The 23458-nt window shown below is 35.9% G+C and overlaps 1 protein-coding gene across 2 annotated transcripts in view; it reads right to left on the bottom strand.

The window, feature by feature from the left end:
* Nucleotides 1-22293, bottom strand: part of LOC113084966 (syntaxin-binding protein 4) — a 31414-nt gene extending 9121 nt beyond the window's left edge. Inside the window, exons 1-12 of one of the 2 annotated variants that reach the window (XM_026255051.1) lie at nucleotides 22158-22293; nucleotides 20365-20438; nucleotides 15792-15887; nucleotides 13900-13969; nucleotides 13692-13766; nucleotides 9797-9876; nucleotides 8408-8528; nucleotides 8147-8288; nucleotides 5549-5655; nucleotides 5294-5435; nucleotides 5082-5154; nucleotides 610-698 (exon numbers count right to left, since the gene is read on the bottom strand). In XM_026255051.1, coding sequence (XP_026110836.1) covers nucleotides 610-698; nucleotides 5082-5154; nucleotides 5294-5435; nucleotides 5549-5655; nucleotides 8147-8288; nucleotides 8408-8528; nucleotides 9797-9876; nucleotides 13692-13766; nucleotides 13900-13969; nucleotides 15792-15887; nucleotides 20365-20438; nucleotides 22158-22225 — 1137 coding nt within the window. In that variant the 5' untranslated portion in view covers nucleotides 22226-22293. The remainder of the gene's footprint in view (nucleotides 1-609; nucleotides 699-5081; nucleotides 5155-5293; nucleotides 5436-5548; nucleotides 5656-8146; nucleotides 8289-8407; nucleotides 8529-9796; nucleotides 9877-13691; nucleotides 13767-13899; nucleotides 13970-15791; nucleotides 15888-20364; nucleotides 20439-22157) is intronic. The other variant, XM_026255052.1, reaches the window with a different exon arrangement.
* Nucleotides 22294-23458: the final 1165 nt, after the last annotated feature.

Genomic DNA, 23458 nt, shown 5'->3' with positions numbered 1-23458 from the left:
CCTTTTTTATAGATTTGCTTTATAATTTCAGTTAACATTTATTTTAGTTCAATTATAATATTAGAATATTTTATGGTTTTAGTTTAACTATAAAAACTTGAAAAAAAATAAATAAATAATTTTTTGAAAAAAAAATTATTAGTCTGTCCGTACTGTGATGAGGAATCCCAGACAGAAGCTACAATAGTTATGGAAATGGAAATGAAATTAGATACAGTTTATGTACACAAAATATCAATAATGACCAGGAAGAAAGGCTTGAAAAACATTGTGATGCTTATTTTGAAATGTCTGCACGGTTGACTGTACAGTAGGCTGCTCATTCAAGTTCAGATGAGGGAAATAAAATATGCATTCTTACAACCATCTAAAACACATTACCATTGAAATATTGCATAGGAAACATTGTCATAATTAATTAAATTTGTGCTTATTTGGAGCCATTTTTGTGTGAGGTCAGGGAAAATATTACCAGTCAAGTCAGCAGGACGTGTCCTTGATTATCAGTCAAATGTAAACTTACCATTCACAGCACTGGACAGCTGAGAATATTTCATGAAGCATAGCTCTTTGTACACATGCAAAACTGTCTGTGTGAACCAGGCTTACCAGATCGAGCTTCTCTGATTTGAGCCGTATGTGGGGGTCCAGTGAGATCTTGGGTTTGGAAACAGTGGCTTGTCTCTGCGCGGTGGAGGCTGAGGGGGAAAGTGGAACAGTAATTCACCTACTTAAAGAGTCACACTCACATTAGAGCATTTAGTGGCGAGTGCTAGTAAGCTGCATTGGAAAACGTGGCCTTAAATGTTTTTTTCATTGTCTGGGAGCTCAAACGAATGGGTATTATATTAATACAATAAAGATTATGAACTGTGTGAGGGATTTGAATCGAGGGGTGGAGAAAGAGATAGCAATAGAGAAAGTCAGGTATTAACACCAGTGCTTTCAGTGGCGTGTATTTTTAAGCAACGCTGGCTATGAGAGCTATGAAATGATCACCCCCACCCTGGGGACATGCTCCTGCAGGGGATTTATCTGCCTTCTGACGCTCATGATTGACAGCTCGAGCTCAGACACGTCAGACTCACGCAGACTCAGACAGGTCCCATGCTGGTAATTCAGGAGCAACACGCTCGCCCAGGAGGAGTGGATTTAACAGGTGCTACTGATGGCACACAATCCAGGACAACTAAAACAATCCCGATTAATGGGGCGTCTATGAATGTTGCACCAGAATTGCAAATCACTACAGGGTTGGTTCACATAAAAATTTTAATTTACTTGCCTTCATGTTGTACAAATATGTATAAATTCCTTTTCTTCTATGAAACACAAAATGTGAATTGCTGAAGAATACCCTGCATACCTGTTTTCCTTATAATGAAAGTGAATTGCGACTCTGTCAAGCTTCAACATCACAAAAGAGTACATTAACAGTATCTATAAGGGGATAGGTCACTAAAACATTTTTTTTAATTCTGGCATCATTCACTCACCCTCATGTCGTTCCAAACCTGTCTCTTTCTTATGTTGAACACAAAAGAAGATATTTTGAAGATTGCTGGTAAACAATCAGTATTCACAGTATTTCTTTCCAACAGCTTCAAAATTATTCCAAAAATATTCTTTAGTGTTCAACATAAGAAAGAGACTCACACAGGTTTGGAACGGCATGATGACAAAATGTTCATTTTTGGGTGAACTATGCATTTAAGTGCTGTATTCACATTGTTCTCATAGTAAATACAGCAAAAATAGGCTGAAGTTAGAATGGCATTTTGTCATGATGATTTCTAGTCTATTTAAAAAAAAAATAGATTTCAGTCTGTTTCATACACAAAGCTATTATAGGACTTCAGAAGACTTGGAATATAGCAAATTATTTATATAGACCACTGTTATAATGCTTTAATGGTGTTGTTAGTCACTTGACAGCCCCAGTCCCCATTCACTTTTATTACATTGAAAAGCCAATATATATTCTTCAAAAGTTATTTTTTAGTTTTCATGTCATTTGGGTCATGGGGTGAGTATATGATCCGACTTCTCAAATCCAAGGGCCAAGCTCAAAATCGACACATAAGAACTTAACATAGGTTTAATAGTGTAATTTAACCTACACTCTCAAAAAATAAGGGTACAAAACAGGGGTAGTACTAATTTAGGGGTTGAAATTGAAATAAGGTTAAAAAATGATGAGCAGAATTCTACAACAATCTCCATACCTCTACAAATCATGAAGGAACCAAGATAAGCAGATCTCTGAGTCTGAGTGCATCTAGTCTCCCTTTCTAAAAAGGACACCCAGAAGGGCTTTTGCTGGATTACAGCACCTATTTAATTCAGATAAGACAGAGCTTCCTTATTCTTAAAAGATTTAATCAGCTAGTCTGGATAAATGGGTAAGTAAGAACCATACACTTTATAGATGTCACAAATGATTAGCATGCTATGCCAGTAAACACAACACCATCCAGAGTTCAAGGGCGAGCCGGGCATGCTTAAGCTTGAACTCTGGGCCAGGGATAGCCTGATGGACAGGTGCATGGTACACATCTAAGTTTGGACAAAGGTCATTAAAGCCAGATTTGAAATCTCTGAATGTCACTGCATTAAATAACAATTTACAAATGTTACAAATAGTCTCTTAACCAATATCTTATTCCAGTAATAATATAATTTGACCTTTCTTTTAATATCCTTACAACTAGGTCCATTTACTTGAGAAGAAAAAATTAATATTGTAATAATAATTGCTTTTAGGGAATATATTTTGAGGGTTTTGTATTTATAATTAATATGCATCATATTAAATATTAATATTAATTATATTAATCGTTAGATTTTAAAAAACTTTATCCACTGCCATTTTTTTTAATATTAATTATTAATGTTCTGAATGATGAATTCTGTTTTTAGTTGACAGCTCACATTTTAAAAAGTTTATTGGGATAAATCAATATAATAAAATCTATATATTGTTAAAATCAATCAATATTTATTTTTTAAATGTTAGGGAAATTTCATAAACAAAAAATAACTTGGTCAGAATAGTCAATTTCAGTAACTGTTTATTCTGCATATTATCTTTTATTATTCTAACACAGTTAATCTAATACATGACACATTCAAATACACTAGAATGACGATAGCCATTTTTAAGTGTGAATTCAGTGTCGAAATGTTTCTGGGGACTCTGTATAAAGAAATAAAATGGTGAATTGTTTTTTGGGCATTATTTCAGCATAGGAAGATTTCGGTGTCTGGAAAAGTGACTTGACATCTTAAGATCCACTCTGACTGCTGCTTCAAATATGAATGAAATGGACTAAAGTGGTGTCACGTCACGTTTCTGTTGTGTTTTGTCTTGCTTGTGTCTTGATCAGTTCATTGTTCCCACTTGTTGTGTTGTTAATTATCCCATTAGTCCCTGTGTTTTATAAGCCCTATCTGTTCCTTAGTCCCCTGTCTGCTACTATCTGTATTTTGGTCTATGTGTTGTGCTATCGCAGCGCCTCGATTCCTTGTGTTTGCTTTGTGAATTATAATAAAAGACTTCATTGGACTACTCCTGCGTCGTGCGCTCTGTAGACAGCTAGCACACGTTACAAGTGGCTTTCTCTGTATGCTTTCTTTAACAATTTATCAATCCCATTTTGTGCCCCAAGAAAGGATTACACAGTATGCATGGCGAACCAGTCTGTACCAAACAGCTACCCAGCTGCTGTGAGCTGAGATAAGAGCACTATCTGACTCTACATGAAAGAGGCCTTCCTCTCATTTTGTGGTACGTCTTCTAGAAATTGATTGTGTCATTTAAACACCTCACATACAAGCCCGACCCTGCAGCACCGAGAGATTAGTTTGCAAGTAACCGTTGATTAAAATCCAAACACTGCTACTGACTAATCCCCAAATTTTCTCTCTGAAAACAAATTATTGCTTTGTAAGAATCCCGTTTCTCTGAGCACTGGTTCATTTTAGATGCTACTTGCACCGAGGCAAGGTACAGTAACCTAAAGAGCAGCTACTTCCTGTATTCATGAACCTGCACTTGAACACCACTGGTATTTCCCCTTTTAGTCTGTTACCATGAAGGATTTTAAAGGATGTACTTTAAAGGCTGAAAAACAATAAATTTGTAGCAAAATATCTATATTAAATTAAAAGTTAATATTAAAAATACAAATAAAGCTTGTATTTTTTATTCCAATAAGAGCATCATCTTATCTCTATAACAAGGTATATCCTTATAACTGTATAACTATAAGGTAAACGTACTTGAATATATTTTAGTATTTATAATTATAATTCATATTGCAGAAATATTATTGTTATTTTTGGGTCGGTAAGATACGTTTTTAAAATAAAGTCTTTTATGCTCTGCATTTATTTGATCAATATTTTGAAATGTTATTCAAATTTAAAGTATTCCTGTTTTTATTAATTTATTAATTTATTCCTGTGATGCAAAGCTGTATTTTTAGCATCATTACATTAGTCTTCAGTGTCACAATGATCCTTCAGAAATCATACTAATATGGTGAATTGCTGCTCAAAAAACACTTTATTATCATCAGTGCTGAAGACAGTTGTGCCTCTTAATCATTTTGTGGGTTTATTTCAGGATTCTTAGATGAAAACAATGTTTTATTTTTGCATTTATTTGAAAAAGAAATATTTTGTAACATTATCATTATTATCATAGTCATTATTTACTGTTACTTGTGATACTCAATTTAATGCATCCTAGGTGATTAAAAGTATTCATTTCTTTTTTTTTAATTATAACCCTAAAATTTAGCTTTTTTTAAATAATGCTGAATTCTGTAAATTAAAAAAATACTGCAATACAACAATAATATAGTATGATAGAAAGTCACAAAGAGCACAAGATCTTGTGATTACTTGTTTGGAATGGTTATGAAATTAGAGCACACCTTTCAAAAGTGAAATTTCAAAAGAGACTTATAAATCACAAAATCTGCACTGTTCATGCGGGTGTTGAGAATGAGTGGCAACTACCAGCAAAGCTTATTAAGACAGAGTTAAGGGGGTTAGATATACGAGTCCTGACGTACCTGAAACTTGTATGTCTGGAGGACAGATATCCGGGGAGGACGAAAGTACTGGAGTTGTTTCCTCTCGTCGCATCTACAAGAAGAAAATGATGAAGCATTGCATTATGAAGCAGAAAGACCATGACAAGTGTGTGCATTATGTAAGCCACAAGACTCTCTTGTTGTTGAAATGCCAAAGACGTGACATGATCTGTACACTAGTAAACACTAACCTCAGGAGATCGGACATGAACCTTTAACCGGCTGGAGTTGTATCCGTTCCCAACCCCCCTCTGAACTCCATTATGCAACGATGGGCTGCTGGAAAAAGGTCCTTTTCCTGGGATGAAGGCAATATCCACCACTGGTTCCTGACTTCAAGGGCGAAGAACAGGGTTAAAAGATACATTATGTAAAAGAAAGATGTACGAATATACTGATTAAACATTTATCAAAATACATAAAGCTACACTGAACAGAGTGAATACCTGAATTTGACTTTATTGAGCACACTTTTGGCCTCCTCATATGTGACTCCTATCAATGACTCCTTGTTAATGGCGATAAGCTGATCTCCGGGTCTGAGCCGTCCATCCTATAAGGCCAAAGGAATGAACATCCTTACTAAATGTTGCTGATCAGTCACAATTGGTGGCAGACATTCAGTTTGAGAAAGCTGTGCCAACAGGATCAGCAGGAACATAAGCCACTGTATACTCAGGTGGAGACCCGAGACCTGTGACCTCATGTCACAGAGGACACCACTACAGCAACTCCATCCCCTCGGAGACACTACAACTACACAAGTGTGGGAAAAGTCTCTGATTCCTGGGAATCCTATCCGCTGCCTAACATTTCCAGAAATTGGGGGTTTAGAGATGCACAATACTGTATATAAGCAGTCACATGGGTACTGTACAAAATAAAATGAATCAGTTTTGCTGTTGGTGCATCTATAACACAACTAAAATAATGTTTATTTAGAGCCTGTTAAATAAATAAAAAAATGTTGTAATTACTGGAATTATGAGATGCCAACTTGTAAAAATCGTTCACATCCTTGTAGAACTCATAATTACAACTACTCTTAGACTACTCTTAGAATTTTCTAAGAGCTACAACTTTTACCACCTGACCACCTGATATTTTGTTAAAGATAAATTTCTTTTAAAACATACATTTTAAGTTTTTTGTTTGTTTTAGTCTCACAAATTTTAGACACATTTTTTATATCTGGCAATACACTGGTTATGTGCTTAAAAATATTAATAATTACAGTTATTGCAAAATTTCCCTTATCTGTGTATTCTTTTACTACCGTACTCTTCAAAATTTTATATAAATATAAAAAAGGTTTTATTTCATGCTCACCAAGGTTGCTTTTATTTGACAACAAAACAGTAATATTGCTCGTTATATTTTAAATAAAAAAAAAACTTTTTATTTTAATATATTTTAAAATGTAATGTATTTTTGTTGCTACAAAGCTGTATTTCCAGCAGCATTACTCCAGTCTTTAGTGTAACACGTTTCTTCAGAAATCATTCTAATATGCTGATTGGCTGCTTATAAAACATTGCTTCTTATTATTAAAATTTTTAACCGTTGTGCTGCTTGATATTTTTATAAATATTTTGATCAATATAATGCATCCTTGTTGAATAAAGATAATCATTTCATTAAAAAAAATGTTGACCCCAAACTTTGAATGTACCTAATTTACTGTAAACAAAAAAAAAAATGTTTGCAGTCCTAACTATGAGCAACAATAAAAGTGATTCTTGTTTTTGGAGAAACCACTTACATGCAAGTAAACTCTAAAACCAATGACTAAACAAAACAAAAAACAGGGTTAATTTCAGATAACTCCCATTGAATCAATGCATGTGATCTTATATAATAGGTGTCACAGATGGGCAACAATCTGACACTGAAAATCAAAGTGCTATTGAATATCTGTGCTTCAGCACAATAGTCCTGTAGGTGAATGCTAATCTGAGCTGTATATTTCACAGGGAGGGCGATGCCCTAGACAGCCTTCTGTACACCTGACCTCTGCAGTCTGCTGTGACAGTACCGCCCTTCCCCAGAACAGCCCAGCAGAGCCTTTACCTATTTTATCTATCGGGGAAACACTCGAGACAATGTAAAGCAGGGGATACATTGCTTAGACGGTTTGTAGGAGATGTCTACCTGCTTAAGAGGAAACCTTTGCACTGGCTCAGACTATATAACACAGTACACAGTACATTCTAGGATGTCATCCTCACTTTAATCCGAACCCCTTCTGCGATAAAGATGGCTAAATGTGTTAGAGCTTAATGGTAAGGTGTAAAAAAGCTGAGCGATCCTTGCTTTGGGGGAGAATATTCTTGGAGGTTTCTTCTCCAGCTCAGACTAAACACTTCCTCGAATTGTGTGAAACATCCCACTCATTTATGTCCACTGATCTCTCTCTTTCTCTGTCTCATTTTATCATTGTTTAAAGACAAATGATGATGCTTACAATTAGTATTTAGCTTAATACGCACCAAAACCATCTCCATACACAAGCTGTCCACACAAACTCACCTGCTCAGCCATTCAGCACTTGTTATTCTCAAAATTAAACAGTTAAAACACAATTTACCAAAACAGGGGGCATCAGCTAGCTTCCAAGGGGGCTCAAGATGACTTAAATAAGGCAAAACAAGTATGAAAGTAAGCTAATATCTTGCTCTGTATCTAAATCATATCTATATCAATATCTAAAACATTGCATTTTTCTTTAAATTCTTATCCTTAATACTTATCCAGTAAATCATGAACAAATGGAAAAAGATCAAAGATTGCTGTAAATCCTGGTCAGTGGGGCCCTTGGAGTCAAAAAGGTCGAAAACCACTGCAGTAAATGTTTTTCTCTTCTTCTTGATCCAGATCTTGTGTTAGATCAAGCTACATGTTTAACTGTGTTTTTGTGAAGCTGGCTCTAAATAGATTCTAAATTTCGCAACGTGAGTTTTTGATCAATCATGATTTCTGCGTTCACCCAGATTATGCGCATAGAAACATGTGCACACAGTTCATTACAGATCCCACACTCTCACCCGATGACAATCTCCTCCAGACAGCACTTCCTGGATGAACACTGCAGGGCCATCGGGTCTGTTGGAGCCACCGCCGATTGTAATACCCAGACTGCAGGAGCGAGCAATTGATATCAGCTGAATCACCCCTTCACCTGGGTGACTGAAACCAAACACACACAAACTTTAGATTACTAGAATAAACTGTTGCTAGTTACTTGTTAAATAGTTAAACAATTCAGCAAGTAACCTTCACACAGCTAAATCATTGTTTCCCAGTACCTTAGGGAGCGTAGCAAGGGTCCTGTATTGTAGTTACTCTGAGAGCCAGCAGGACTGAGCAATAGAGGACTTTGAGATCTGGATGAAGACCCTGATGATGTGCTGTCCAAGTATCTGCCTGCTTTAGCACAAAACAGATGGATAAAGACGTGAGTGGAAAAATGAATGATCACAAATAGACTGATATTAACACTGACATAGGTAGTTAGTTATTTTGAAAGCTTTTATAAAATCCAGTGACAATTCATCTATTTCAACAATAACAGCGGCTTTAGTATCTAAAGAATGAGAGTGTATCCAAACCAACTAAAAACAAAGATACAGAACTTTGCTTGTTATAAGGTACCGTTCAAATGAAGATTTTTATCCATTTATTTATTTTTAAAGAAATTCACCCTTTTATTCGGCATGAGGATGCATTAAACTGATCAAAGATTACAGTATTTTTCTATTTCAAATAAATGCTGTTATTTAGTACTTGCTATTCATCAAAGAATCCTGGGAAAAAAAGACGTCACAGTTTCCATAAAAATATGAAGCACCACGACTGCTTTCAACATTGATAATAATGCAGAATATATTTCTTCAGCTTTGCCATCATTGGAATAAATTAACATATTAATGGAAAATAGAAAACAGTTATTTGAATGATTCAAACATTTAAACAGTAGTGTACATAAAAAGGTGTGCTGACATGCTCATAAAAAGTGATTAGTTTAAGTTTGCAAACTGAACTATTTTATGTTTTGTCAAAGAAAATTTCCAGAGGAAGACCTCTGACCAAAGCGCTGTCTCATTTGCACTTTTAAATTAAAGACTTTTGCTTAAAGCGTTATCATTATAATATTGTACACTGAGGGGAGAGCAGGGATCAGACTGAGCAGGCAGTGCATGAGCGCACACCCCACTCCCAAAAACTTTTCCTGTGGAGCATCTTTCCTCCGGCAAGAACAGATGTTCAGAATTGCATAATGGACAAATGCGCTATCTTATGCCATTTTCAAGGGCTGATTTGTTTCTCCCCTAAACATTATAATTATAATTGACTTGAATCCAAAAAAAGAGACTGATTTTCGAAAAACACAAACCGTTTGAATGTCTGCTGTTTTACATATACATTTGAGGAAGAGTAAACATTTAGATGTTAAAAAGAGAGGATGATGATGAAGAGATGTGATGTGAATTTCTCCTCCTCCTTCAGTTGTGAGGATCATATTGCATAATGAATCAGCATTTCATAACCTTTGTTATGTCAGGGAAGAGGAGAGAGACATTCTAGTACACCTGAGCACATAAATGAATGCATTTACAAAAGGCAATACTATGCCTTTAAAATATGTACATTTCATGCACTATAAACCTTTCAATGACTGAAAAATAGAAACCTACTATGCTGAATAGGTGAATTCCTGTTAGATCCTGTGCTGCTGTTTGAGCCGTATTTTTCAAGGAGCTCTGCAAATTCTCTTCTACACAAAGACAGAAGAGGAATTAACAATAACCACAGTGTAACCAACCAAGAAAAATAAAATAAAACCTTCAATAACATCATACAAAACAACCCAAATACCTTTAGACACCTAAATGACATAACAGTTCTTACTGCCCTCAGATTACGTAAGAACAGCTTGCACTATCCCAAAATAATATCATGTCAGTTAATTCGTTTGTGAAGGACTCGAGAATGTTATCTAGACAATCCAAATATGCTCTAAGCAGATACACGGCTCTCTACAGTGATTAAAATATTCCACATCACTACAAGAAGGGAAAAAACATGGCAAATGCTAAAATAATTTTTTTTTATAAATCATAATTTTGAACAATAACTGGAAATTATATATATTATATATATTATATATATATATATATATATACCTTTTTTTTTATTTACAGGATGAACAATTAATGCAAAAACAATATTAATCATTCTAATAGCCATTAATGTTTACTTAGTTGAGGATGTCTTTACATTCTTTATATATCAACCACTTTTCCCAGTCCCTTTTAAAAGCACCTTTCTTCGTCTTTAAAATATATGTAAGTTCTTCCATAACCAAGATTTCTTCAATAATTCCAAACCATTGTTTACACTTCTAAGTAGTATCATTGAGCCAATTCCTAGTTATAGTTTTTTTTGCAAGCCGCAAGTAGGATCTTAAATAAATATTGATCACTTTTAGGGACTATGCCTTTAATATTTCCCATTTCTCACAGCTCCAAAAAATATGTGTGTGATCCGCTTCTGATTGTCCATACTGCTTCCAGCAAGCTTGCAGTTCAGAGACTTGTTTGTTTCTGATCTTAGGTGTTATAAAGAAGTCATTTCCAGCAAAACTCCCTCCATATTTGTGAACTGCTAGTAGTTTGGTGTATTGACCACAAGTCATACCAATCCGTTTCTGGTATTTCAATCTTTAGTTCTTTATCGCATTTCAATTTTATATATAATGTAGAGGAGGGACCACTAGACATCAACACTTCATACAAAAAAAGAAATTATTCTGGATAGTGTATGCTCATATGCGTCCATCATCATTTTAGTAAGGGGATGGATATCATTTACTCTAACTTTCCTTTTGTTTTGTTGTAGTAATCCCTTAACTGGAAGTATCTAAATAAATCCTGATTTCTTAATCCGAAGTTTTCCAGTGAATGTATTTATGAATAGATAGATATTTGTAGTTGTAGTTAATTTGCAGGCTGGAAACAACTGCTCCTGCCAAATCATTGTACTGTTACTGAAATATATAGCAATGCCAATAGATTTTGGTCATCAGCCTAGTGAGTAAAAATAAACATGCTGAGTTCTCTTTAGTTGCCTTAAGTTGAGCTGAGCAGCATCTACAGTCTATTTAAATATTCCCCTCCATCTCAGTCCATTTTCCCCTAGACACCTCTTGAGTGTCAAATATAGGTCAACAGAAATGTCCTGTCACTGAACTCAAACCGTATTCACTTCTGGACATGTGTTCATTACGCACTAGTGCACAGCTTCAACCACTGGCCTCTTTACATGCATGCAGGTGTCCCTGAGTAGCTCCAAAGACACATGCAAATCTAAGCAGACCTTTGCTTCTTTTAACTACAATGCAAAGCGACTCAGAAGACTATATAAGGACATCCGAGCCTTCTGTAACTACTGTAGACCCGTAGCAATCTTCCATCCCAGAGCCGATTTATATTTATTCTAAGCCCAAAATATCTAGGCATACTCAAAGTGACAGCATTCGAAGTACATGAAGCAATGCAATAGGAGCTCTTTCCTCCTTTTCCTTCATCCTCAGGATGGGTTATCAGTGCGGATTAAAAGGAGGGAGGTCAGACAAGGTTGTGATGCATATGGCAAAGAGCCAACTCTAAAAGGCTTGAGCGTTGTCTCATTAAACCGTTGTGGAAACACGCACATCCAAACCGGTTTCCTCATAAATACACACAAACACAAAGGCCAGGAATGCTACGCTCAGTCTTTCGGTCCCTGAAGACTTCCAGGTTGTTGATATGCGGGTGAAGGCAGTGGAGGTCTTTGCATGGAGACAGTGGCGTAATCCCCTCAGTGCGCATTGGTTAAGGACAGAACGCAGATTAAAGCACCGAGACGCAAGGACTCATCTCATCATGGCTTAAACTGTGGGTCTGTTCTCATTCTCCCTTACTCTTGCTCCCTCAGTATCTCCATGCACTCTTCCTTCATTCATACAGTCTGCTGCCAGTCTGTCCGTATGTAAAGGTCAGAAGTACACTGCGGTCATGCCACTGACTCTCACAGTAAACACATCTGGGATTCTGCGTAATATATGTCTGATGTGTACAGAAATCTGAATAAATACCTGTTAATCTTAAAGCCAACGTGGCCCAGTAATATATAATATCCTGGTATTCTAGCAGCTTACTCTCTCATTTGAACTAGAAGCTGCATTAACAGGTGGTTTTTGTAAAACATTTACAACTCATACCAAAAATATGGTAAAGTATGAAAAATGGACATTCGTTTTGAATTTTGCTAAATATTACATTTAACTGTTAAATGATCTGTGTTTTTAAGGATTAAGTGAGCATTTTAGGTGACAGCAAACTGTAAAGTAGGGGAAATTAGCTAGCATAATTACATGATACAATATCATAACCAGGTTTGATTATAATAATATTTGGGGTCAGTACAGTTTTCTTTATTACATGTATATTTTTATTCATCGAAGATGCATTAAATGGATCAAAAGTGACAGTAAAGCTGTTATAATGTTGAAAAATTCTGTTTATAATGTGTAGCATCACAGAGTTTCTTCAAGAAATTAACCTGTGAATGGTTTTCTTATAATTGTTTCTCTATATTAACATAAAATAGGAAAAATTACTCATTTCACATTTACATGAAAAAATGGGGGGGGGGGCGGTTATAAATGTTTGTGCGTAAAAAATGATTGCTGATTTCTTTATATCATTTAGACCTAATTTAACTAGTTTTAGATAAGCAGGAATGCTGTTTTTCTAGTGAGTGAAGTGAACAGTGGAAGGAGCCTGTGGGACCAAAGCTTGTCTTTGAAGAGTACACCAAGAGACTCACGTACACTGCCAACACTCGCTCAGATCTAGTTTATGAACAAAATTATTCATCCTTCATTGAATTATTGAACATGTTGTCTAAGGGGTGGACATTCAAATGAAATATACTCAGGTCAGATATCCATAGATTAATATCAGTGGATGAGAGAGTGTTTAAGCGATGACAAATATAAATGTCACTGTGGCAGGCTGGCGATGAAAGAGACTATTAGCAGTAGTCCGGAAAAAAAAACAGCAACAACATTTTTTTTGGTTTGCTTGGTTTGCAAAATCTTTTGCACTATTTAAAAAAAATAAAAATTAATTTTAATTATACGTTTTATTTATTCTTAACACACAATTTTCAAAATGTTGTGGTCTGTTGTATTTTGTAAAGTTTTTTTTTTTTAAAGAAGTCACTTATGCTCATCAGAAATACAGCAAAAACAGCAATATTGGTAAATATTATTACAATTTAAAATAACTAGTCCTTTTTTTTCAGTGTAATTTATTTCTGTGACACAAAGCTGAAATTTGAACAGCCATTACTCCAGTTTCAGAAATCTTTCTAATAGGTTGATGCTCAGCATCTTCTCTGAATACATTTTTTTTTACTGACCCCAAACTTTTCAACAGTGGCTGCTGTGCTCAATGTGGTTTGATAGCTTAATGTTTTTTCTTTGGAAGCTCTTAATGTGAATGAAGTTTGTGATCTGTTATAATGGATCGATCAGTGGCTTACCTGGCTTCCTCATCTCTGGCGATCAGAAGACGCATATGATTGGTTGAGGATGCTGCTCTAAGAATGTCCACCGCTCTGCAATCAGACAACAATATCAGACATAAAGTATTTTAAAAGTGCTTAATTTAGCAGGTTTTCAGTTAAAAGAGGTAAAAAAGAATAGAAGAATATATTGTTAAAAAAAAATAAGAGAGCAAGGTATAGGCACCGTTCACTTGTCACGCCAATCAAGCTTTCACCATTCACTTCCAAGATTTGGTCTCCAGGCTGCAGGTTTCCTGATAAAACATTAATAAAATAAAAACCATAAAGACCATAATTAAAAGCCCATGAAATGAATTGACAAATATATTAATATTACATAATACAGTATGTATTACAATACAGTAATAGTGTACAGTATTCTTTAGATATCTTTCTTAATACTTTTTGCTATATAAATACAGACTACGGTTCAAGATTTTTTCAAAATAAATTAATATTTTTATTCAGCAAGGATGCATTAGACCAAAGTTGTAGTTAAGACACATAACGTTACAAGAGATTTCTGTTTCAAATAAATGCTGTTTTGTGTTTTTTTATTGTTTTATTTTTGCTTTTCTGAAAAAAAGGTATCATGGTTCTAACAAAAATATATAGCAGCACAACAGTTTTCAACATTGAAAATAATAATAAATAAACATTAGAATGATTTCTGAAGGATCATGTGGCACTGAAGACTGCTAAAAAAATAAGCGTTGCCATCACAGGAATAAATAACATTGTAAAATATATTAAAAAAGATAATGGTTATTTAAAAAAATATTTTACATTTGTTACAGTTTTACTGTATGCTTTTAATCAATTGAATGCAGCCTTGGTGGACATGTAAAAGTCTCTATCAACAACATTGAAAAAAAAATCACATCAACCCCAAACTGTTGAACTGTAATATATGCAATCATTAAATATGTACTCCACTTTGAAGGAGTCAGAAATGAAGGCATTTAGGAACTAAGAACATAAAGAGCTAATTCTCAAAACCTTAATAAATAAAAAAAAGATACGTTTTTCATGCTAAGAAAATTGCAAGGTGACTGTGATGCGAACTTCAATGCTGTTGACCTTGACCATAGTAAAAAGTGTAAAAAGTAAATAGCCCAGAATAGATTCCCAAACTGCATTTTGGTTTAAGACCATCATTACTGTTCAAAATGTTTAGTGCCATAATTTGGCAACTCCTTAAGTGTTTAAGCAAACTCTAAGAGGCAGCATACAGCCCTCAATCTTTTTTTTATTACTGTAGGACATATTAATAATATTGCTCTCAAATGTAAAGTCAGGGTTATCTTCTTGACCCCTTCTACCATCACTTCTGAGATATCTTGTCAGAACAAATCAAATCAGGAAAGGAACAAGCTGTCAAATGTCACCTTTCCAGTCTCCCCCTGGAGCATCGGTAAGCTGAAAAGCTGTCTAGATTCCCTCAGAATATCTGTCTGCCGGGTAAATACCAGCACGCTTGGTTTGTCTTTCCACTAAACCAGAGAAATGAGCCAGGAAGCTTGCTGACTTCTCTGAGCGGGGCCGTCTCAGAGCGCATGCGCACATATAAGCTCCCATACACCCCGTGCTCGGTGGCAGCAGACTCTAATACCAGTCCGTCAGGGGCATTAACATTAAGCACAGGGATGACGCTTCACACGTGAGAGACTTAAGCAGAGGTATACGCAGTGAGACAGACGATCTGTTTCGCTTGAAATGTAAACAGCTGCACTGACACGGTTTCTTTTCTTATTTTGTATCTGGATGTTCAAATTTCTCAGGTTTAATTTTATGTGGCTTTTATACTTCACATTTAACAGATTTCAGTGTAAATGTAAAGCTTATTTCTAGATGCCACAGTAGATGCTTCCATTGATAATAACAAGATTGAATCATTTTGTTTATTAGTAAAAGCATGCTCAATGTGGATCAAAGCTATGTAATTTAAATCACTGGTCAGAGCAGATTTCAAGTTGACTATAGCTTCACCAGCTACGTTCTGCTTTGTTTAAAAAACATTTGGAGACCACATGGATAAATGTTCAAGCAAACTGTGATTTAAAAAAGAAAACTTACCATCACTGGAAGCAAGGCCACCAGGTAAGATCCTCTTCACATAAACGCCATATTCTTCTCCTGTTAGTTCTTTAACTCCACCGAACACTTTGATTCCTTAGGAAGAGACAAAGCTTGCTTTACTCAAAGTAAAATATTATTTCATACTTGTGTTTAGTTGTTGATATTTTTCAGTCACATAAATGTAATCAAAACACAAAAATCATACCGCGGTTCTTTAAAACAGGACAGCATGGCCATTTTCATTGACAAATAAATGCCACTATATTGCCAGTATGCACTGAAGATTTGCTCATAGGTGAATGTGAAATGATCTGAATATACACTATCATTTTCTGACTAAACAGACTGGGAATCATCCTTTTTCTGACTAAACAAGAGGAGATAAAGCAGACTTATTTTTACCATGAACAATAGATTCCTGCTGCCTGCTGAAAGCTTTAACTCTCATTTGTTCCCTTTAAGAAACCCAAAACCATTTCAATCAATAGTTTAAAAAACGTGTAATGTAAATTGTAGCATTCACTTGCATTCAAAAATTCATAATGGGGGTCAGTTTGATTAAAAAAAAAAAACAGAAGAAAGAAAGAAAGAAAGAAATTATTACTTTTATTTAGCAAGGATGCATTACATTGATCAGTAAAAACAGTAAAAACATTTATGATGTTATGAAACATTTAGGCTATATTTCTAATAAATGATGTTCTTTGGAACCATCTTTTAATAAAAAAATAAATAAATCCAGAAGAAAATATATCAAGGTTTCCACAAAAGATTTAAGCAGCACAACTGTTTTCAACAATGATGATAAGAAACATTTCTTGAGCATCAAATCAGCATATTAGATTCATTTCTGAAGGACCACACGACACTGAAGATTGGAATAATGCTGAAAATTCAGCTTTGACATCACAAGATTAAATTGTGTTTTAAATTATATAAAAATGCAAAACAGTCATTTTAAATTGCAATAATATTTTACAATATTACTGTTTTACTTTACCCCAAACTTTTGAACAGCAGTGTACATGATGTATCACTTTGGTAAGGAAAGTAATCCTATGTAAATATGATAAATACTGCACTCCAGCTGCTGTAGATGACTTCATTGGTGTCTGATTTCAAGTCTGATAATAGAGGTCTTAAACAGCTTATGTTCAAATGAGTCTCCCTAAAGTAAGGATTTACAGCTGGCTCTGGTCAGTATTAGTTTTAGGTATTACACACATAAGACTTTCAGAGCTTCAGGTATATGTTGTCAGTAGGGGTGTAACGGTTCACAAAATTCACGGTTCGGTTCGATACGATACACTGATGTCACGGTTCGGTTCGGTTCGGTTCGATACGTTTTAGATACAGCAAAATGTAAAAACATCTCAACTTTTCAGAATGCCGCAAGCGCACCGCGGGTCATGTGACAAGAACCAACCAATCAGCTTCATCCTTTCCCGTAACAAGGTTGAGAGCTCAGCCAAGATGAAGGAACAGCTGATCATAGTTGTATATGGATTGCAATTTTGAAATAAATTTAGTAGCAGAGCTACTGCAAGCGATTTTTAGAGCAGGAAATCCATTTATCCTTCGCTGAAATTTCCGCGTCTCATGGAGAGAGCACGTCATTGTTGCTTAGCAAAGACAGACGCCTCATGAGCGAGCCCGAGCGCTCTCTTGCCATCACCATTATAGCTTAAAGGGAATCCAAAGTGCACCCAAACACCAGACCTGTTGGTTATTGGAGGATCTTCTCATTTCTAGTCTGTTAAACGCATTGGCTATTTTGCAACGAGCCTTCAGCGCGTACTGAGTGAGCGCCTGCTGAGTAGCCTAACATAAACATATAAGATGGTGTTTTTTTCTTCTTCGGGAGTGTCAGGGGCGTTGCCTGTTATGTTGTTTGGGTTATTGGGCTACCTTGTTGAACGCATATCATTATATTTCTATCTCTCTCTTTTTTTTTTTTTTTCCAAATATAATTAATTACTCCAACGAACCGTTCGGTATATATAATGCGTACCGCGTACCGAACCGAAAGCGTCGTACCGAACGGTTCAATACGAATACGCGTATCGTTACACCCCTAGTTGTCAGATTTGCATCCTCCCTGAAATTAGCTTTTTTTGGAAAAAGCTCCGAATCTTTCTGGTGACTGTGCTGCACTGAATCGATTATTAAAGTGAGTTAAACACAAGAATCCTGTTTCTTTTTCTAAGATTTTAGCAGAGGTGTTTGTGTTAGACATCATAGAAGACATTGTAAGGATCCGATCATTTTATCTGTTGGAGAAAACTGGGAATGTTAAACTTTTTGTGCTATGTTCATCTTCCGGGTTTAAAATCTACATTGTCTTGACGTTACAATTTGTGACGTGGCAAAGGACTATAGTACATCGATGACGTATCTGTGTCTATTCAATTATTCATTATTCCTATGAGAAGATGCTTCGCTTAATTATTCACAACAGCGTGTGTTGATTTGCTATGACAAACACTTTCGACTGCGAGACCGCGAACATTAACCGAGAGAAATGTTAATGGATTGAAAGAGAGGGTTTGTTTTTATTTTGTAATAAAGGTTTGGCACAAACGCGATTCATTCGCTTGGTGAGCATAACTGTTTTTACAGCTCTGTGACAACAACCCATCACAAGACTCATATAAACGCCACAGAACAAGCCTTAAAAGTTCTCAGAGGTGCAACAGCGTGTTCATGTTTTCAATGCAACGGCATTCACAACATCATCTCGAGTACCACAAGTATTCTCGTAGCTTTATAAAATTACGGTTGAATCACTAATGTCACATGGACTATTTCAAAAAATGTATATATACCTTTCTGTGCCTTGATCGCTGTAGCTGTGTTGCTGTCTATGCAGGGTCAGAAAGCTCTCAGATTTTATGTTCTGAAGATGAACGAAGGTCTTACAGGTTTGAAACGATACGAGGGTGAGTAATTAATGACAGAATTTTCAGTTCTGGGTGAACTAACCCTTTAAGAACAAGATGAGTCCAGTACAACATAAACAAAAAATACTGAGTTAAAGTTGTGATGAAAGGGAAGTAGCAACAAAGCTTTTCTTCAGAGGGGCAGGGAATTGTACTTTTCATCGGCTGTTGATTGGATAAAGGAAGATTTGAATGTGAGCTTAAGGTTGATTGTAAAGCCCTGTTACCACCAAGAATGATAACTGTAAATATAACTGTAAATATAACAATGTTAGCGTCCGCACCAATGGACGATATCGTCTGTTTATTCTCAGCTCACGCTCGCCCGCCATTTCACAGGTTAAATGATCAGAGGCGCCCAAAATACACTGACAGAGAAAAATCTGACTTTTCATCCAAAGACCCAGGTTTGATATTTTGATTAAATATTAAGTGGTAGATAAATCTTTTCAATGAATTTGTTCACCGTAAGATCAATAACATGTAATAAGAAAACTGATGAACTTAGGCTTCGTCTAAAAACTATTATATTGAATAAACTCATTGTCTAGATGTCAGTGTGAAAGGATGGCAGATCCCTTGTGTGAGAGAGCAACTGCAAATCAATGTTGTTGAAACAACAGGAACCGAAACATGAAAGCCTTTAATGCGATGAGCATCTTTCACACCCATACCTGTGGAAGATTCATTAGCAGGCAGTGCAGAAGCAGAAACATGCTAAAAAGACACTTCCCTTGATGGACAGATGCTTCAGATTCGCTTTTGGTCACACGATTTAGTCACACTCGTGGAATAATAAATATCCTCTTTTTGCTTCAGGCTTATCTGGTATTAATAGACAGACAATGTATTGGCACTAATTGAGTTTTGAGCTGGTATAGCACATTAATAGATTCGCTTTAAGATAAATCTTCAGCGTTGGAAGCACTTTAATGAAAAGAACTGCAAACCGGTTATCCACAGAGTGTGTTCTTTACTAAACTGAAACTCAAAAAAATGTCATATAACTCAAAAATAAATGCAAAGTAAGGACTGTGTCCTGGAAAAACCCTTGAATGCTTGTGACAGTGTCAGCACTGCAAATATGTGTTGTACAATATTTTATTTATCGGTGCTGTTTTTATTCAGAGCTTCACCTCTTGAGTCTGTACTCATGGAAATGTCTCCTGAAACAGAATCGTCTCGTAACACAATGGATTGTTGACTGTGCAAGTTAGGATATAAGAAGGACAGGTTTAAGGAGCTTAGAGCCGCCTTCAAATAATGGTTTTGATCTATTGTGAAGAGGGAGATCAGGCTGCCGAATAAATATAACAATGACAGCGCAAGACTTGAAAGACAACCGAACCCTAAACCTATCCCATCGCTTCTCTCGGAGACTGCACCGAACACTTTATTTCACTTCTCCATTACCATTAGAGATCAGAGACGCATGCTGTACAATAGGCCTCATTAAAATCAGCTAAAAGATGTGCTGCTCCATATCTTTCTTGTCTTCAATAATTCTTAGTAACCCTTTATTCTCAATCCACACGCAAAAAAAAATATTTTCAAGGTGGTCCTCAAAGATTAAAGACACAAGAAGAATTGTACGAATGCACAATGAAATGAATACGTTAAGAGGCACTAACCTAATCCATTCTCACAGTCTGTAAACTCCATAGAATGCACTGCTCGATCTCCTCCATACGGACCCATCAGTGTCCTGTGAAGAAAAGCAGCATCCATGTTAAAACAAACTTAGTACGTTTGAATTTAGCAACGAAGTAAGGCTTGTTAGATTCAGAGAATCAACCTTTTTTATGTGAAACAAAATCTGTTACATTTTAAGTTGGTGATTCAATTCATTTCTGAACATTGAAACAATATATATACACTGTGAGTTTGTGTGGGGGCAAATTTTCTGTATGCACTGTGCCTGTGGACTGTTATTAGTATCAAGACCAGTTCATTCCAGTGGGGAATCAGTATGAATTATTTAGCATGAATGTCCTGCTTAGGACAGGCTCCTCTTTCTCATGAACTCAGAATCTGTGTGTGGTTCTGATTTCTCTCAGAACTCAGTCACATAACAGTGATTACATTTTACTTAAATCATGTGAAATGAAGATTTTTCTTAAAGAAACTCAACCCTTTGGCAGTGGAAATGAGGCCTATTTTTTAGTAGGCAATTTATCAGGACACTTACATTCTTTGGGCATTTTGTTGTTAAGTGACTAACCAGTACTTCACCAGAAAGATTACATGCTTCCAGCCTTTCCTGCAGACTCATTGAAATTGTATTTCAGACTGTTTGAACCTAAGACTTCCTCTGAGGCTACAATTCAAGCTAAACTTGCTTCACAAGAGTTACGTAACAGAGAATGTGCACTGTCCCCAGCACAGCACAGCCTCTAATAGACATTTAAAATAGTAGGGGGTCAGTGAAAAAAAAAAAAAAGAAAAAAAAAATGTTAAAGTTCCTGGCATAAGTTGAACTATCAATGTGGGACTAATCATGTTTATTTTATTCTAATAAGAAATTTCAAATCTTTATACATGCATTCAAGAATATTTATTAGCCTCTTTTTTGTTTCTATTTTTGGTTTGCTCACTGGAGATGTTTTCAATATGTATTGTAAAAAGCTGTAAAACTGAACTTAACTGAACATGAAGATACAATTACTTATATTAAATATTTTCCAGACCTATATTTGAGTTATTTTGTTTTTTAGAGAAATGGACATAGGCTATACAAGCCAACTATTCTATTTTGCAAAATAAGCAAGTTGTCCTAAATATCATGCTTAATATAGAGCTCACTTTGTACATGAAAATATCCAGCTGCCTTTACATTTTACAAAGTGGGTCCCTCGCAAATGGATCATCATTTTGAGGTGGGTTCTTGGCATCAGAAATTTTAAAAACCTCTGGTTCAAAAAGCATAAAGCCTAACAAAGTTGTATGAATTCCACGAGATGTGTATGAATGGATTTAGTGAGTACGCACGAGTACATTATAATCCCCAGGTGATTAGAGCACATTAATAGTACATCCTTTATAGTGTTGTGCATTCTTCAAAGCATATAGCGGACCAATGAAATCAAACTCGCACTTTTACACACTTTAACTGCAATCAATGCAATTTGTTTAAGAACGAATGGTGAAGTAACCGTCGTTCAACACATTTTACTCACGTTTTCCATTCTCTCACCACTTATATTGGTAACACGCATTGTTAGTGACACACCTGAGCACAGCCCAGGTACCACAAAGTACCCAAAGTCTCCCAAAACAGTAGCGGACGAAGTGAAGACGCGCGTTACGCCGACGCTTCTCTCAAGACCTCTCAAGCGTTTATTGTTTACTGGAGCTAATGAGCTGGAAACAAACGAGCCGTGAATCAACTGACAAAACAAAAAATGACCAAAACAAAGGTTTTTACCTGCTAATCATGACGGCTCCCTTGTACATGACCGAAAATGTAGGCATTTTGAAGAGATTTCTGCGCATCCAGCGGCGTGTAGCGTCTGCCCATTCCTCTCGCGATCAGCGCCTCGCGGAGGTCCGACACAGCGCGAGCCACATGAGTCACTGCTACAGCCCTCTAATACAGATCATCCTAAACATCGCCAACTTTCCCCACAGATTAAATCTTATGCAACAGAAATGAGGGGTAGTGTGTTTTTTAGAAAGATATATTTTTTTCCATTGTTTAACAATGACTAGAACAGGTGCTTCCCAAGCTGGAAGCCAAATATTTGCGTTTATGAAATAACTGTAACGGCTTAAAGGTGGTGTGAAATATAAAGTGTTGCTGACATTAAGATATTTCAATGCAAGGGATATTTCAGGTAGCCTACATCAGACTGAACTGTGAAATACTGAAAGTATTTTGCATCAGATCAAACATGATATGGGAATTAAAACTGACAAGCTTCTGTGATCTCTTGAGTCTGCAAACAAGACACAGGATCTACAAAGCAAAATAATATTACTGGAACATACATCCAGATGAAGCCCATTCACAGCCTAGTGAATAAAATGTGATGCAACTGAATATGACTAAATCAACCTTACTTGGTTAAACCAACAGATGTGGAAAAAGTCTAATCAAAAAGTGTAGCATAATTTACAGTATACTGAAGGACAGCTGTTTTTCTTTACTTCCTGATGATGGGATCACATTGCCACTGAAGCTATTTCACTGTAGTCATGAAAAATGGGGAAAAAACAGGAAACGCTGATGCTTTGGGGAGAAACGACATTTGTGCAAAAGCAGAAAACTCTAAATCCTTGTCAACTCAGAAAGACATATTTAATCTCTCGACTGTTTCCATTTTTAGCAAGTGTTATTGTCTATGGTCATCCCATGCAAAGCTAGAGTGCTTTCCTCTCGCACAGCAATCAGATTTATACACACATGCTTGAGGTAAAATTACACAATGTCTGGATTACACTGACCAAATGTACTCAGGGTTTTGTACTCTTACAATATAAAATAGTCTTTATGTGGGCTTCTTTGAAATGACTAACTGCATTCATAATGTAATGAAGTGACTACCTGTTAAAAGAGATTATTGTCATTTAGTGCTCTACAAACAGTGTTGCTTGTGGCCTAGTTAGAGTCAGACTGACACTTTCCCTTAAATGCATTGTCACTGTGTAACTCCTTAACGTCATTTACCTCGACACATGTCCTGGGACTCAGAGACCACTTTTTAATGGCAACCTGAGCTACAATCC

The sequence above is a fragment of the Carassius auratus genome, unplaced genomic scaffold (genome assembly GCF_003368295.1).
Source record: "Carassius auratus strain Wakin unplaced genomic scaffold, ASM336829v1 scaf_tig00040976, whole genome shotgun sequence".
NCBI lineage: Eukaryota > Metazoa > Chordata > Actinopteri > Cypriniformes > Cyprinidae > Carassius > Carassius auratus.
The sequence above is the reverse complement of the archived record's forward strand: the minus strand, read 5'-3'. Positions and strand labels throughout refer to the sequence as shown.